This window comes from Hippichthys cyanospilos, chromosome 1 (assembly GCF_059441005.1).
Source record: "Hippichthys cyanospilos isolate Australia breed blue-spotted pipefish chromosome 1, RoL_Hcya_1.0, whole genome shotgun sequence".
NCBI classification, from domain to species: Eukaryota; Metazoa; Chordata; class Actinopteri; order Syngnathiformes; family Syngnathidae; genus Hippichthys; species Hippichthys cyanospilos.
The window spans coordinates 8,193,203-8,209,113 of record NC_142369.1 but is presented as its reverse complement, the minus strand read 5'-3'; the positions used below and the strand labels follow the sequence as shown (position 1 = coordinate 8,209,113).

The 15,911-nt window shown below is 40.6% G+C and overlaps 1 protein-coding gene and 1 long non-coding RNA gene across 6 annotated transcripts in view; one reads left to right on the top strand and one right to left on the bottom strand.

The window, feature by feature from the left end:
* Positions 1-15,911, top strand: part of LOC148428928 (uncharacterized) — a 213,858-nt gene that overhangs the window by 157,328 nt on the left and 40,619 nt on the right. The window contains exon 3 of the long non-coding RNA XR_015867027.1: positions 11,339-11,475. This is a non-coding gene — a long non-coding RNA (uncharacterized LOC148428928). The remainder of the gene's footprint in view (positions 1-11,338; positions 11,476-15,911) is intronic.
* pcdh7b (protocadherin 7b) overlaps positions 12,209-15,911 on the bottom strand; it is a 126,827-nt gene continuing 123,124 nt past the window's right edge. For 3 of the 5 annotated variants that reach the window (XM_088426152.1, XM_088426161.1, XM_088426169.1), the window contains exon 3: positions 12,209-15,398. In XM_088426152.1, the coding sequence (XP_088282278.1) occupies positions 14,887-15,398 (512 nt within the window). In that variant the 3' untranslated portion in view covers positions 12,209-14,886. The remainder of the gene's footprint in view (positions 15,399-15,911) is intronic. The other 2 variants (XM_088426188.1, XM_088426179.1) reach the window with 2 other exon arrangements.

The window sequence follows — 15,911 nt, the reverse complement described above, 5'->3', positions numbered from 1 at the left end:
CCAAGTCTCCGCTTGCCAAGCACTCAAACCAAGAAGTTTAATTTAGAGCAGAGCATTGACAGCTTGTAACAAATACATCCTACACTTGTCTCTCGTTATGGTCCATCTGGCTCCTTCTTCAGAAATCAAGACATAGTTGAGGGTGCAAAACGATTCAAATTTTGGTTTGAAAGTATAATGATTTGATTTGGTTCAATGGTTGCATTACCATTCCATTTCCTATGGCACACATCAGTTCAATATCAGATTTTTAAGGGGTCCCTTAACACAAGAAATTTGCCTGTCTATGGTTAAAGCTTAGTTTTGCTTTAAAATTCTTAAAATGGTGACTGAAGCAAATAATTTTGAGAACTCCTCTTATAACCTAATTCAAGGGCATTTACTTCCTCAGTGGATGGCTGATTCTTAGAATTATCTGTTTGTACTTCAGAGTAGTTCTTGGAACACTACAACGTTGATGAGTCCGATGAGATGTCTCGGTGGCGTGTTTTTTTTGATTGGACAGTCATGGCCTCACGCTCGTCAGCATCTTGATATCCAACGAGTTGGTAATTGGGTAGTGCTTCAGACGAATAAACAAAGCCTTAGGCGGTTGATTAGTCCCGCTATGGCTTTGTTGTGGATAATGCCGCTTCAATTTTTTCTTTTTCCAACGTACTAACCGTTCAGTTGTATGAAGTGGCAAAATAATGTTCAAGAGAATCAATTCTTCTAATCATCATCTTGAAAAAATCTCCTAAACCCAGTTTGATAAACACCGCCCGTTCAAATCCAAGAGGGGTTTGTCCGGAACCGTTTTGACGACGTCTCTACCGGCGCGGACCGTCTGATGCCGGGAAGCCTCGGGAGGTTAGTCAAACCGAGTCGTACCATGGAGAGAAAAAGAAACAAACAAAAAAAAAACAATAGCTTTTAACTCCATGTGGAACAAACCACATGTCTGCGTTCTTTCAAAGCTCGCCCACCTCATTCTGCAGTGAGCAAGCGCAGCGAGAGGAAGAGCGTGATCACAGTAGCACAAAGTCAAATCTGCCTTTTGTGAAATGCCAAGCCAATTAGCGCGTTCTCATTGTGTGCCCCTCTTCCCAAATTGAGGCTTTCGCATCTTCCGCAAAGGATGAGGCACACTAAAAGGCGTATTTGAGAACAGGTTCAGCCCTCCTGCGGGAGCGCTCAAGCTAGGTGGCTCGTAAAAGGGATCCATTAAAACGGCAGGAGGCCAACAGGGTTGGCCATGAAACATGAGCAAAAATGACAAATTCGTTGAAAAAAACCTCGATCATCAATCCATGGGTTCTTCCAGACAGCAGGGACAGAGACGAATATCCCTCCGACGGTTTAAGATGAGCTGAGAATTGGACTTCTGGGATCCAAAGTGTCATTTATTGGATGTTGGTATTGATTGTTTGGTGCAAAACCTAACCGCTGAAGACGGTCTTCTCGTCTTGAAGAACTCACTCCCTTTTGATTATTTTTGGTTCCTAATATCTTTGTATTTCCTGCCGCAAATTTCATACCAAATCAATGCTCGGGTAATCCCAAAGGTGGCCGAAAACTTTATGATTAAAAAGAACAAGATGAGAATTATTTTTAGACATGGTTCTTCATTCCTGTTTTTGCATTTCACAGTTCAAGATGATTTATCTAAACAGCGAGCTGCGTGAGTGTGTGCGCTCTGTGGCCCGCAGCTATTTTCCACATGGGCAACCGTGAAGTCATATTGACACTAAACATATGGTCGGCCCCGTTTGGAGATATACTTGTAGCCTCCCAACGTTTCACTTGTCTTAATGAATAATACCGTGGTGGATTCTGGCATCTGGAATCAGTGAAATTTTTCAACGGCACCAACAATGCTTTCATGCATGAATTCATTTGCTGCATTTTGACATGGTGCAGTGGCGGGAGACAATGCTTTGTAATTTCATTTTTCACATTGCGAGGGGAAGGGTGGCCAAGTCATTTATATCCAGTGGTGGGAAAGGCCTTCTCTGCTGACCTACATACTATATACCGCCAAAATTTTAATATTTCTTCAATGAAATTGGTGCATATTTTCTTCATTTGATAGAGTTCCCCTTGGTTGAGCTTTTTCCGCCAAGTATGTAGGGATTTGAAATTTCAGAATACAGTGGACCCTTGGGTTACAGTGTCCTTGGCTTACATTTTTTTCCTGTTGCGATGTGGAATGCTGAGTTTTTCGTCCCCTCTTTAAGGTATTTTCCCCGCTTTGCAACAAGAACAACTGTCATGACCCTGGGGGGGGTTAACTGTATTTGTGTTGTTTTGTCTCCATCTGCAGGCGTTTTTAGGTAATTGCACTTATTTTCTGTTGCCTTCACATGACGGAGATGCCGGTCTGCTATTGGTCGGCCTCACTCGTTTAAAAATGGTGGAATGGTAAAGCTCATTTTTTCCAAAGTATGACAACTCAAAACCCAATCACCAATAAGTTAGATTAAACCAATTAAACTTGATGTAAATCTGCATTAATGTCTGGCAATAAATATCTATAACTAACAATGTTATATTGAGATTTATTTCATCCCAGGACTTCAGTTTATCGAATGATCCAGAAACAGTCGCATAAGAACCCCAGAGCTGAACAAAGTCAGACAAAGGCTCATGAAGTTTCCAAAATAATTCCATTAATTTACTAGCGTGCCTCTAAATGAAAGTAACACGTGACATCAGATGGCGTTGACCTCCAGAAGTCAGGCGTGACTTTAGGATGCCGCGCTCGCCATATGCTTCTCTTTGTCTGAACCCGTCGACCTGATGACATCGACAATAAGTCCATCATGAAATGTACGTCTGCTGATCAATGGCGGGAAGCAAGAGTTGTGCCCGGCAAGTTTGGATGGACGTAAAGGTGTAGGTTAAGCGGCAAGCCAGATGGTCCGAAGCCAAAGTCACTTTCCCGAGTTGGATTGTTGTCACCTTCTTGCGCCGACTGTAAATCCAAGCGCTGAATAGGCAGTCTCTTTCAAAGGTCATCTCGTACTGGATTTTGTGTGAACAGGCTTTCTTATTGGGGTTAGGAGTTGTTGTTTTTTTTTTTTTTTTTACGGTGAGATATTGAAATGCCGGTAAACATGAAGAATCAAAGGTCGTATTTGCACTGAAGTATTCCCCGCCATGTATTTGATATGTTGGGCTTGAGTCAGAAACATGAAAGTAAAAAGCCCCCTGTAGGCTGAGCCACTCGTAGTAGCTCGCAGCATCGTATCAGCTCATCTTTCCAGAAATATACTCTTGCAGATTTTCTCCGTCCTGACATTTCTCTCCGGTATGTTTTGATTGACAGATTGGGAGTCTGTTTTGGGAGGTTTTTTAAGGTTGGCGGAGACAGACTGTCTCGACTCAATTTGATAATATTTCTGGAAGTTTGTCGGGAGATAATGACTTGGAAAGTTGAGAAACAGCACACCAGCACAATGTTATTGTGAGCGGTCTGTTGTTGTGTTTTATTGGGTACACACATACGAAGATTTGGGTGAAATTGAGACATTTTTCCCTCCCTGTGGTCAATGTCAGGGTGGGCCAGTACTCGGATGTCTCTGCAAGAGTGTGTGGTGAGATTGTTCTCCTGATCTGCAAAAATTCAAACATTTGACTTGATGACAACCGACCCTATACCTGCCTGTATAGGTATAAAAAAGGGTCACCTCTTAAACACTGGGTCAGAATTTGTTCCAAAATTGGAACCAAACATTTCGAATCTGATTAAAACCACCTGAAGATGTCAACTAGTGCCGGTGGCCTAAGATTTATGAGCTGGAAAATGTTCTCCAACCCTGCTAGTATGAGTTTGAAATCATCAATCCTCCATCCAACACCTCTGAAGACACCAGAGACTAGAATTTGCCAAGTTGGTATTTAGGAATCCATTTTTTGGTCTGGTATCCAAGCTCCTACTCCAAGTAATCCGAATATGTTAGGTGTTCATTTTCATTATAGTCGTAATGAGCATACAGTACCCCTAAACGATTGAGTCGGTTAATCAGCCCATTATTTTGTCCGTGAACCCAACTTAAACATTTGTTTTGCTTTGCATAGCTTTATTTTGAAAAAAAAAAATCAGTGCATTTATTCGAGTTGACGTTACAGACAAATTGTGTTTTTCCTGATTTGACAGTCGGTTTGGTCTTTAACATTAAAAAAAAGAGCGGCAGGAATATAACATAAAAAAAATGATGCTAGCACTAGCATCTAGCTTCATCGTGCTAATACAGAGTGCAGGGAAAATCAAGATTTTCATTGACTTATGCATAGTAGTTCTACACTGAAATTCTTATTCTTGCTTCCCCGAGCAGACTCCATTCCACAATCGAGCAGACAATAAAGTAGGCAGTAAAACAAAACAGCAAAAAATTGAACAGTAATAGAGACATAGGGGAAGTAATAATGAAATTCTAATAAAGAAATTGATTCCAATTGGGCCATTACTGGACATTTTTCTTTGGTTCGTGTTTTTCTTTTTAAATTTACTATATTTGCAGCTCAGCAGTTACCATACAATTCTTCTGGATTCAATGTGACGTCATGACTATTTCTTCCTTTTTTTAGTTCATCTTATTATGTGTTCAGTACAAAATATTTTTTATTATGTGTTCTATACAAAATCTATTTTTTTAAAAACAAATAGGAAAAAAAATTATAGAAAAGTTAAGGAAAACTGATATTGTGATGCATAGGGGACAAAAAATGAAGATATTTCACTTAGTCTTTATTTTTTGAAGTTTACTTTTCAACAATGTACACTATTGAATTGAGAGCATAGCGGCATGCATTGCGGAAATCTACATCTACTTTACACTGACAGATTTTAAGATATAGGCTAAAGTACGATTTTTTCCGGCCCACTTGAGAATAGATTTTCCCCCATGCGGCCCCTCGAGCGAAAATGACTTTGACACCCCTGCTCAAGTCTAACGCATTATCATCTCTATGTACTTCTTTTCACTGGATTTCTGCACATTCAAGTATTAGTTCCACTTTTGCGATTCACAAAATAAGCAGATATTGATGACGGCGCAATTGCAGTTTGGTGTAATTAATGCCCAGGTTATACAGGAAGGACATTGACGGCAATGTGGGTCATTTATCACCACCGGGCTTGCTCATTCTCGCCCCATTTAGCCATTGGAGTAACAGGCCGGCTGAGCGGAATCTTAATTGCCGGCTCGGCTCGGCGTGCCCCAAGACAAGGGGGACAAGACCGGAAAAGCCAAACAGTCATTCCCGATCCCCTCTCCGCCTTCTGTTTTATTTCGGCCATCATCACCGTACACGTGTAAAGCTACGGGCCGGATAAGTGAGCGAACGTGGCGTTAGGGGAGTCGGGCTCGTTCGCGGCTAGACTCGGGAGTAGATTACAAAGCTCCAGAGGAAATATTTCCCGTCCTCGGAAGATTGAGCGGCGGCGTGCCGCAAGACAAACATTTGCACGCCGTCTAACATGTCCGACGAAAAGAACGCTGATTCAAACAAAAGGGGATTTGAAGCTTATGCTTCAAGGTTTGCTTGGTAAGAATTTTGGGGATGATGTCATTACAAATACTAGCAATCACCACGAGCAGATGACTGAAGCAGACATTTGTTGCATGTACTTGGTGTCCAGCGCATCCCAAACTTTCTCCGCCCTCCAGGCCACGTCTGTCTGTTTGCACCCCCGTGTCGACTCCCGAGGAGCTGTCACCAGCGCTCCGTTTTCGGGCCGTCACTGTTGGTCCTCGGCGAAGGGTGGGTGGCAACACTTGTGAGATTGGCCCGCGTTCGCACGCAAATTCGCGGGTGGGCTGCCACGGCCTCAGCCTGCGTTGAGCTGATTGGCACGGCAGCGGCGGGAGCAGACGCTCGTCTCCTGTGCCAGGTTGGAGGCCTCGCACGGGCTGCCATCGCTTCTGCCGATAAACACGTTACCGTGGAAGTCGAGCGAGTCGGCGTTTGTTAGGAGTCGTCGTTAAATACGGCCGCCCGCCAATGTTCTGAAGGGAGTTTTTCTTCAAAAAGCTTCAGTGCAGTACATACTCAAGTGAAATACACACGCGGAAAAAGAAAAATCTACTGTATTTGAAACTTTTTTTCATGTTACAATGTTCATTTCTCACTCGAAACACCCCCAAAGTTTTATTTTCCTTTATTAATGAATTTCTAATGATTCCTTGCGGCCCCGCCCCAGCAGATTAGAAGGGACGTCCATTTTCTTATCACTACATCAATCCCTCGTTTTTTTTTGCGGTTAATTGGGACCGAAACTCCCCTGCGAAAACCGGGATGTAGCCCCACCCCCCCACCCCTGTTTTTCATGCATGTGTATGTGGGTAACTAAAATTTTTAAATGTGATATTTATACTTTACATCTTAAAGCCAAATATCACTGCAGTACACACATTTAATTAAATCTTACAATATTACACCGTATACAGTACGGTTACTGTAACTGTACTGTTATGCCTTCTGGTTTCCACGTCTTGGCGATAAGTAGTCGCATCACCGTGTGCCACAGTTGTCCTACGAGTAGGTGCTCGGACGTCAAACTAGAGTGAAGCAAGTAGCTGACCAAATATGAGTAAAAGCAGAGGTTACGCCTGAAATAGCAATTTATTACAAAAGGCAAGAGGACGCCAAAGCTTTCTTTCTTTCTTGCAATCTCTTCCAGACGCTCGTGTGTGATTGACTCGGAGAACCTGCTCTGCAATGACAAAAAAAAAAAAAAGTAGTACTGCACTTAACTGACTGGCCAGACAATTTGTCAATTAGCTCAAGTTATACGATGTGAAGAAATGTTTACATCTACTTTACTATAATTCATCTAATATACATCTAGTACATCCATTACATCAATTACATCCACTATAATGACTTTTTTGTTATTGTACAACACACTTGCGCACATGGTTTCCACAACTTTTTTTTCAAAAACCCCAATTTGGGGAAAATCATTTATATGCATATACATGTACCGTAATATAAAGCACACCTAAAAGCCTTTTTAAAAAAAAAAAAAAAAAAAAGCTCATGGTGCGCCTTATAATCAGGTGTGCCTTATATGTGGATTAATTTTGAGATTGGGATTCGTAGATGGGGAATGAAGTGATAAAGTAAGCTTTACCTGTTTCTTTTGCGTGTTTACAGTTAAACAAGGTTGCTCATATTGACATTGAGTTATTATGCTATTGAGAGTTTAGAGTTATTATTGATATTACTTTGAGTATTACTATATTGTGATTGAAAACAATGTAAAATATGTCATTAAGTGAGGGTGCGCCTTATAATCTGGTGCATCTTATATATGGAAAACTTTTTAAAATATGTCATTAATTGAGGGTGCGCCTTATAATCCGGTGGGCCTTATATATGGAAGAGTTTTAAAACATGTAATTAATTTAGGCTGCACTTTATAATCCGATGTGTCTTATAGTGCGGAAAATACGGTATTCTTTTTTCCTTGCCTGAACTGGCAACAACACTCCTGTTACATGTTAGATAACAACTAAGATTATAATAACGATAATGATTGGAGAAATTGGCCAAATTTTGCAAACTGTTTCCCATTCTGGACCACAGCCGTTGATACTGCAGGTTATTATTTGAGTTATTATTGTTATTACTAAATTGTGATTGAAAAAATTTCAAAATATGTCATTAATTGAGGCTGCGCCTTATAATCCGGTGCGCCTTATATATGGAAAAAGTTTTAAAACATGACATTAATTGGGGGTGCGCCTTATAATCCGGTGCGCCTTATAGTGCGGAAAAACGGTATATATAACTGGAAAAAATGAAATACCATTCATTAAGTCCCTTCAAGTGGGTTAACAAATTATTTGGCACGGGTTACTTCCTGCCACTTGTAACACTTGGCACCTTAAACGTGTTTTGATGTGTCAAGACAAGCCGCCGTCTGGGATTTGGACTGTTCAGCGTCATCAATCCCCAGCGGTCTCATCAGGCATACAATCGCGTATTAGCGCCGATGCCACCGCGCGCAACTCGTATTTGCGTGCGAGGGGCTCATTAACGCGACGCGCTTCCTGGCTGAGGGAGGAAGTTAGCCCGCAGAGGTTTCTGCGGAGGGTCAGGAAGCGCCGCCGCTCACCGGATCCGCACCCAAAACAGCAAGTAAACAATGGAGACCATACGCATCAGCCCTCCAGTGTACGACAGGATGAAAAGCGGTGGAATGACAGATTGAGATGATGATACATCTCCGTGTATCAATCATGTGCCATATGCGCTGAAATTACTACCCTGTGAAAACAATGTATCATAATTGAGCCGTAATAATAAATGTTGGGGAACATGAATGCCTCGATGATACAACATGCACTCTAGATTTTCAGTACAATAGTAATATTAGTCATTCTTAACCGAGAATAAAATGTGTGCCATGAGTTAGAGCTAGGCCAAAAATCTGATGTAGTTCGAAAAATTGACGATCGGATGATACCAGTTATCTCAAAGACTTTGAAAGCATTATCTTGATGGCATTAATAATGAGCGGGCTAACTACCGTATTTTTCGGATTATAAGCCACGACTTTTTACTAATGTTTTGAGCCCTGCGCCTTATAGTCCAGTGAGGCTTATCCGTGTTCTTTTGTTGTTGTTTGTTATGTGTTTTTATTCTCCACCAGCAAGCAAAATGTTTGAGGTGTCAATTTATGGCACAACTATGAAATAGAACTGAAAAGATGTGAATCGATGGCTGTGCTCAAAAAGAGTTAAAACAATATATTATTGAAATAAAAATGTATACAATAGAATGTATACAATTTTGGGTAAATTTGTGATGTGTACTTTTATATACAGTACACAGTATATTTGAATTTATTTATGAATTTATGATTGTATATGAATTATGTGGAATGTGTTATCGTTACCAAACAAAGGGAGGCAAAAAAGATGCTATTGAAGTGTTGATTTTGAACTGCAATAACTGCATCCATCCGTCCATCCATTTTTTTATTAGAGGATGTTGCTGTTGGCAGACAATTACAAAAAAAAAGAAAAAAAATATTCCATTTACCATCTTTTTGCAGAAATATCTCATTTTATTACCTGCCGTTTATAATCCAGTGCGGTTTATGGGTCACAAAAATCTATTTTTTGCTCATATTTTGCTGCTGCGGCTTATATACCAGTGCGCCTTCTCATCTGAAAAATACGGTAAACTGAAAGTCCAGAAAGAGGAAAAAGAGCTAAAGGGTTACATTTGTTGAAGTTGTACGGGTTTGGAATTTATCTTCCGTCACGAACGGGAATTCACCATAAAAACTGTAATTCGGGTTGTACTGTTTACGAACTATGAAAGCATAGAATGGCTAGAAAGGCAGAATGGAAGATGGGTGCTTTATAAGACATTTGTACAGTAGCTAATAACACCTTAGTAGCATTGGCTCAAGGTATGTAAGGTTATGCTAAAAATATATATTTTTTTGCACACAGTTTAAATGCTACGTTTATTTTGAAACTGTGTTAAAAATCAATATATCTCAATATTGTCTCAACATTCTGCACAGGATTGATTTCCGTATAAATCAAATTGTCTTTTATAAATGCTAAGAGTTAGACCATGTGCCTCTAAACTTGAAGCTATATAAAAATAAAAGTACCAATTTCTACTGTTAGCTATTTCATTGTAGACTCAGTGATACATATCTTTAATAAACACAAAACAGACATACATATCAATTCATTTTTTACCTTAAACTGCTTAGCGTCTTTACATCGAGCTAGCTAGCCATTTTCAGCCAAACACTGCAGCTATACGCAATCCAGACTTTTTTGGATCATCTTGACAATATTCCTAATATTTTTTTCTTTATTTTCAACAAGACAAGGAGGATTAGGTACCTTTTTGTTTTCTACTGTTTTTGTTTTTAACACTGTTATTTGTCGTGAAACTAGCCGGTGGCTAACACTAACCGCTAGCATGACACCTTCAATGCACTAATTGAAAGTCTAAAATATTGTACAGCGGTGATGCTCAAAGTACAGTTCTGTCGTATTTAACTTTGAAGCTCATATTTGGATTTAATCTTGAAAAATGTTGTGTTTTAAACATTTTTTAGGGGGGGGTCAAGCTTGATTGAACTCCATCTAAATGTTCAATCTCTCAATAATGTTCCAGTCTTCCAATAGTTTTCCATACAATCCGTCGCAGTTGATATTTTATTCGTAAATGTTACCAACTCCTTTGGAGTCATCCCACAGATTGAACTCGGCGGCGGGTTTGATCCGCGCGGCAAACGCCGAGGTCCCTCCCGCGGAGATTTCCAGTTGCGCCCGGTCTCCATGTAGCTCATGCAAATACCTGCTGTTGAATTATTCATAAGCAAAGTGCCACCTGCAGCGTGAGGTTGGTTTGCAAATTCAGTGGCCGCGTGTGGATGCTTTAAAAGATCACAGAAGGATCAATAGTGGCACAGTGTGGCGCGTGTCTATTTGTTTATGTATGAACACATGTTCATGTCACACACGCTGATGTACGGTCTCATAAAGGGACTGATACCGTGCACAATTAAATGACAAAATATTACTAACAGTTCTTTGGTTAAACTCCATGGCTCACATTAACAAAATTCATGAGCGGCCCTCTGCAAGGTAATAAATGTCACTTTTGAAAAATTACCTCACGTTTGCAAATGGTATATGTGGCAAATTGCTCAAGGTGGCTCAGGTCGCAAAGTATAGTTTTTTTTTTTTTGCAACATTTGTGTCTTTATTCATCTAATCACAGTGCAGGTTAATAAGCTCGTTTTTTGTTTGTTTTTTTTCTTCTCTGGGGCTCCCCCAACAGTTGAAAAGTATGATTACAGTTGGGCAGCCTCCATTTATTATGCAATTGTTATATTACTGATGCCTGCCACGAGCTATTTTTGCACTTTAATTGTATTTATCTGATTCAGTCACTGTATTATTCATAAAAAAACAACATTTGTATTCATTGCCCGAACATTAGTAACATTCAAATTAATTCTAATTTGTCTTAATTCCCCCCCACATCCCTGCTTAAAAATATGCTTCCCGCTGCTTATTCCTGCAATTCATAATGCTTCACAAGACAGGAAAATGAGCGACATTTGCATACCAACAACAGGTTTTTTTCTTTTTTTAGAATTGGAATCTTTACAAGGCACATAATTAAAATGGTTGTTAAAAAGTCGTCTCTTAGGTTCAGAAAACTTCAGTGGGTGTCTTTGTAACACATGTATTGTTGAAGGAATATTTTTGAATATCTTTACCAAGATATAGTTTCTTTTTTAAGCGCAAATTAGATGGTATTCACACCAATTGCTGACTTTGTGTATTTTTTTCCTTCTTTCTTATAGTTATAGACTTGCCCCTCCAAATTAGAAGAAACTGGAGACTGGGAATTCTTTTTTTTCAACTTCCTTGGCCTTTTTGTCATCAAATCTATCCCAGGAACGTGGCCTAAATTGCTTTCTTCTTGTTCACTCTCAGTCAGGTAAGGTTGAGAATTTTCCATGTGACCTTTTAAGACAGACATTTACTTAAATTGGTGTCAATGGTAGAACTGGTATTGGTGATATATATATATATATATATATATATATATATATATATATATATATATATATATATATATATATATATATATATATATATGTGTGTGTATATATATATATATATATATATATATATATATATATATATATATATATATGTGTGTGTGTATATATATATATATATATATATATATATATATATATATATATATATATATATATATATATATATATATATATATATATATATATATATATACATATATGTGTGTGTATATATATATATATATATATATATATAACGTGAAGGGTTTACCAAAACGGTACAATTTTCACAGAATATGGGACTCAGAGTGCACACATAAGATACTGTTTTTTAGGACCCATTGGTATTTTTGTTAAATTCAAAGTGTTTATATGTGCCTTACCGGTACAGAATATAAGATCAACTTTTGCTTTTGGGGAAAAAAAAAAAAAAAATCGTTGAATTTACATAGCATTGAGTCTCTCATAATGTATACATTAGCACAACAACTATCGACTTTGGGCTGACGAGCTTTTACATAATTGCGTGTTTCCAATTACAGAACAAAAACATATGGTGCTACCGTGTTGGTAATTACCAACGCTGGCTGCATCGGAATCAAAATGGACAAAGGCATGGAGACGATGAAGATTTACCATGTTATATTTTAATTTTTGCAGGGACCAAAATGACAAGCGATTTATTTACACAAACCTGTACAAAAGCAAATTAACTTACATAAAATATCTCATAAATAGAAGTGGACTTGCGTTCAATACACGTTGCCATGTTCAGCTAAGCTGCGTGCATAGTGACTCATATTTAACGATAAGTCAGGTTTCCTCAATTTCTATATCAACATCCAGGTCGCAGGACATATAGCAATGGTTAATATTACAAATCTGGTTACACGTTGTGGATACTCGAGTGTTTCGGGCTGAGCACGCGACTCAGGCAGCAGTGGAGAGGAATCGTCACGTTTGCTGTTTTGATCTGTGGGCCGCCCGTCTCCAACCATTTTTTTTTTCTGCCCACCCAACTACCACTTTACCATTCTATGCCTCTATTCAATCCTAGAGCTCGTTTCATGCAAAGAACCCCTGATGTCTTCCACACTCGCTTGTCAATTTATCCTAACGCAGTATAAAATTATGCAAGTTTCAGAAGGAGAATTTCAATCTCAATCAATAACGCGCAGACCCGTCGAAGGCGCTGCGCTTTTCAACGAAGCCGATAAATTGCGGAGCGAGCGTGCGTACATCAGCGGAGCGTAACAAAGAGTCCATTACATCGTTATGATCACTACCGACAAGCATGTTTCGGAACGTACCCGGAATCGTTTAGTAACGTACTACGCTAGGAATGGATATTTCAACACGAGATCCAAGCCCGGTTCAAGTTTGGCTCACTGACATCTGATTGGCCAATCCTCCGGAAAGCCTTCCGCAGCACGTATGGAAATGTGTCCCCAGTCCGTCCCGGGCCGACGTCGAATCATACCGAACGGTATAAAAAGGCACAATTGCAAATTTGCATTCACGCTATCATATTTTTTTTTGTCTTTGTTCAGAAGCACTGAAGATATCGTATACAAAGTGGCACCAGAGAAAAGGAAAAGAAAGTCCAAATACAGAGTACAATTTCATGATCATCTCTACAATTTCAGCTGTCGTTAACAAAGTGATGAAAATGAAATCCGGCGTTAGAACACGGGGAGAATGGCGGTGGTTCGCGTGATAAATCCGAAGTACCCAAAAGAACGTACTAAGTTGGACTACATGGCTAATGTTTGGTTAGTTATAAAGTAAGCAAGCGACGAGGTGGAATCCGATGTTACAGGGGTCATTTTTTTGTACATCCTTTTATTTTTTTTTTCCTCTTCGTTCTCATTAAGCGAAGTAAGTTCCATAAAGCGTGCAGTAAAAAAGTAAATATTTATGTATACAATTGATAAGTATAGGAGCACTATCTTTTCAACCACAAGTAGTACTTACACACCAGAGAGAGCCAGAATGCAGAAATTGCAACTCCATTCAATCCCGTTTGGCTTCGGTAATACATTAAAAACGAGAAAAAAAAACAAATCAGAAAATTTCAAATTCCTCATTCAATTGACAGTCTAAAAACACCACGTGGAATGTTTTAAGTTCGGTGTCTAGCAAAACGTAAACACAAAGGATTCAAACTTCAAAGTCAATTAACTGCTTTTTGATTGTTTTCCGTTTGCTTGAGCTGATTCTTACATTCGTGCTCGAAAGATGCCGAGGACATCGAGTGCTTATTAGGAGTTGCGTGTGTGTTACTTTTGTATGGTTGAGGGGACTCATTAAGAAACCAAAAAAAAAAAAAAGATGATCGATTGACGATGGTGAACGTTTACATTATGTTTATTGCTCAGTCCGTACCACGATGAAGTCGCTGTTTTTTTTTTTTTCCCCAAAAAGACGAAGTCTCCAGACCGGCACGTCCTCACGAACCTATCGTTGTTCTACCTACAATGTATCCTAAACACGTGCGCATCTGGCCCCTACGCGTTTCTATTATTCATTTTAATCTCCGCTCGCTTGCTTAGCAGGAATATATCGGCCTCGTAAAATTCATGAATCGGGCTCGCCGCGGGACAGCCGCAACGGCGCGCGGCTTGCAGCCCAGATGTTCCGCTTGGCGAGGGGGCTCGGCCTCACCAATCATGACCGAGAAGCATAGATAGGAGGGAAAAAAAAACATAGTTCCAAGTGTTTCTGTACAATTTTTCAGGTCGCCGTCCGTACGGTGACATCACTGGTGCCCGAGAGTTCTGGCAGCAAATTTTAAAGCTCAGTCTTTGCCGACATCTCCTTTCCTTTTGGTCTTTGAGTCCACGGATAGTCCAAATGATTGGGACCGAGATCCAGTATGTTTTCGCAGCCAGTTCCAAAAGAATCAAAGACACACTTTGAAGTAAAGTTGGCCGCTCTTTTCGAAAAAGAAAGTCTTGTTTTCATTTTTTTTTTTTTTTTTTTTTTCAAGTTCTAAATTTTAGTCTCGATGCTTGTGTGATGGATGCGGATGCATGCATGTACTGTCGCGTCTGTGTGTAAAATAAGTTGGTTATTCTACAGGTGGACTATCAGGCAGCAGACTGTCGCAAGAGCCCAACTCGTCAAATTGACATACCAGTTGTAGCGCTTCAAAAATAAAAAGGCCACCTTCTTTACATTTTCGTTGTTAAAGTCTTTGGAGTCCGACCTTATCCGGTGCAACGGTGCGGCGAAAAAAATCTTGAGCCGTAAGGTGTGATAGAGTTCTCCTTCCCGCTCATTTCCGGCCCCGAAACGGCGTCTGCTTACAGGTACACCTCCCGTCGTGTGAGAGTACCGCAGGAAGTGGGCTTGTACTCCCCGGCGGGCGCCATGGGGATCTCCTCGGTGGGATGGCCCAGCGTCTCGTCCCCGCCCCCGGGCGAGCCGTACGGGGGTGATCCGTAAGACGGCGAGCCGAAGGCCTCGTAGGAGGAGGAGGAAGAAGCCATCTTCTTACTAAGTAGGTTGCGATTGCGGTCGCCCAGCATGTGTCCGGCGGCGGGGTCTCCGTTGGCCATGGCGCCCATGGTGCCCATGGCGCCCATGGCGAGGGTCTCTTGGCTGCCGGGTTGCTCTTGGCTACTGCTGCTGCTGCTGCTGCTGTTGCCGCTCATGAAAGTGGAAAGCTTTGGTTGTTGGGGGGTGGTGGTGGACTTGGATGGCCGCCGCTCCGGCGACGTGCGGACCGGCATCCAGCAGGAGTCCGAGTGGCCGTACTCGTCGCATTCCCGGGTGCACTTGCCGGTCATGGCTACGTCAGGCAGAGGCCGTGAGTCTGGGGGGAAGAGAGAGAATAGAAATTTGTGAGAAACGTTTGGTTTTTTCCTCCGACGTTGGATATTCAATGATGAATGGGTGCTGTGCTAACGCTGGATTGTTTTAAACGGTGACGGAGTACCGATGCAGATGGGAAAATCTGCCTTGATGTGTACGGTGAGGGTTGTCCTAACTTGTCATGTAATTCTTGGTGTGGCACATGAAAGAATCACTGAAGGAAGTTCTGCATAGTTTAACAGTATATTGATGTATTACAGGTCAGTTGTATTTAACTTTATACCACAATAGGCCTGCAACTAATGATTTTAATCCACAGATGTCGAACTCCAGTCCTCGAGGGCCGATATCCTACATGTTTTCAAACCTTGTCCCTCAAAAACACCTGATTCAAATGATTGGGATCATTTTGAAGCTCCTGCAGAGCTTGCTAATGAGCTAATCATTTGAATCAGGTGTGTTGGGGAAAGAAAACCGGAAAACATGCAGGATGCCGGCCCTCGAGGACTGGAGT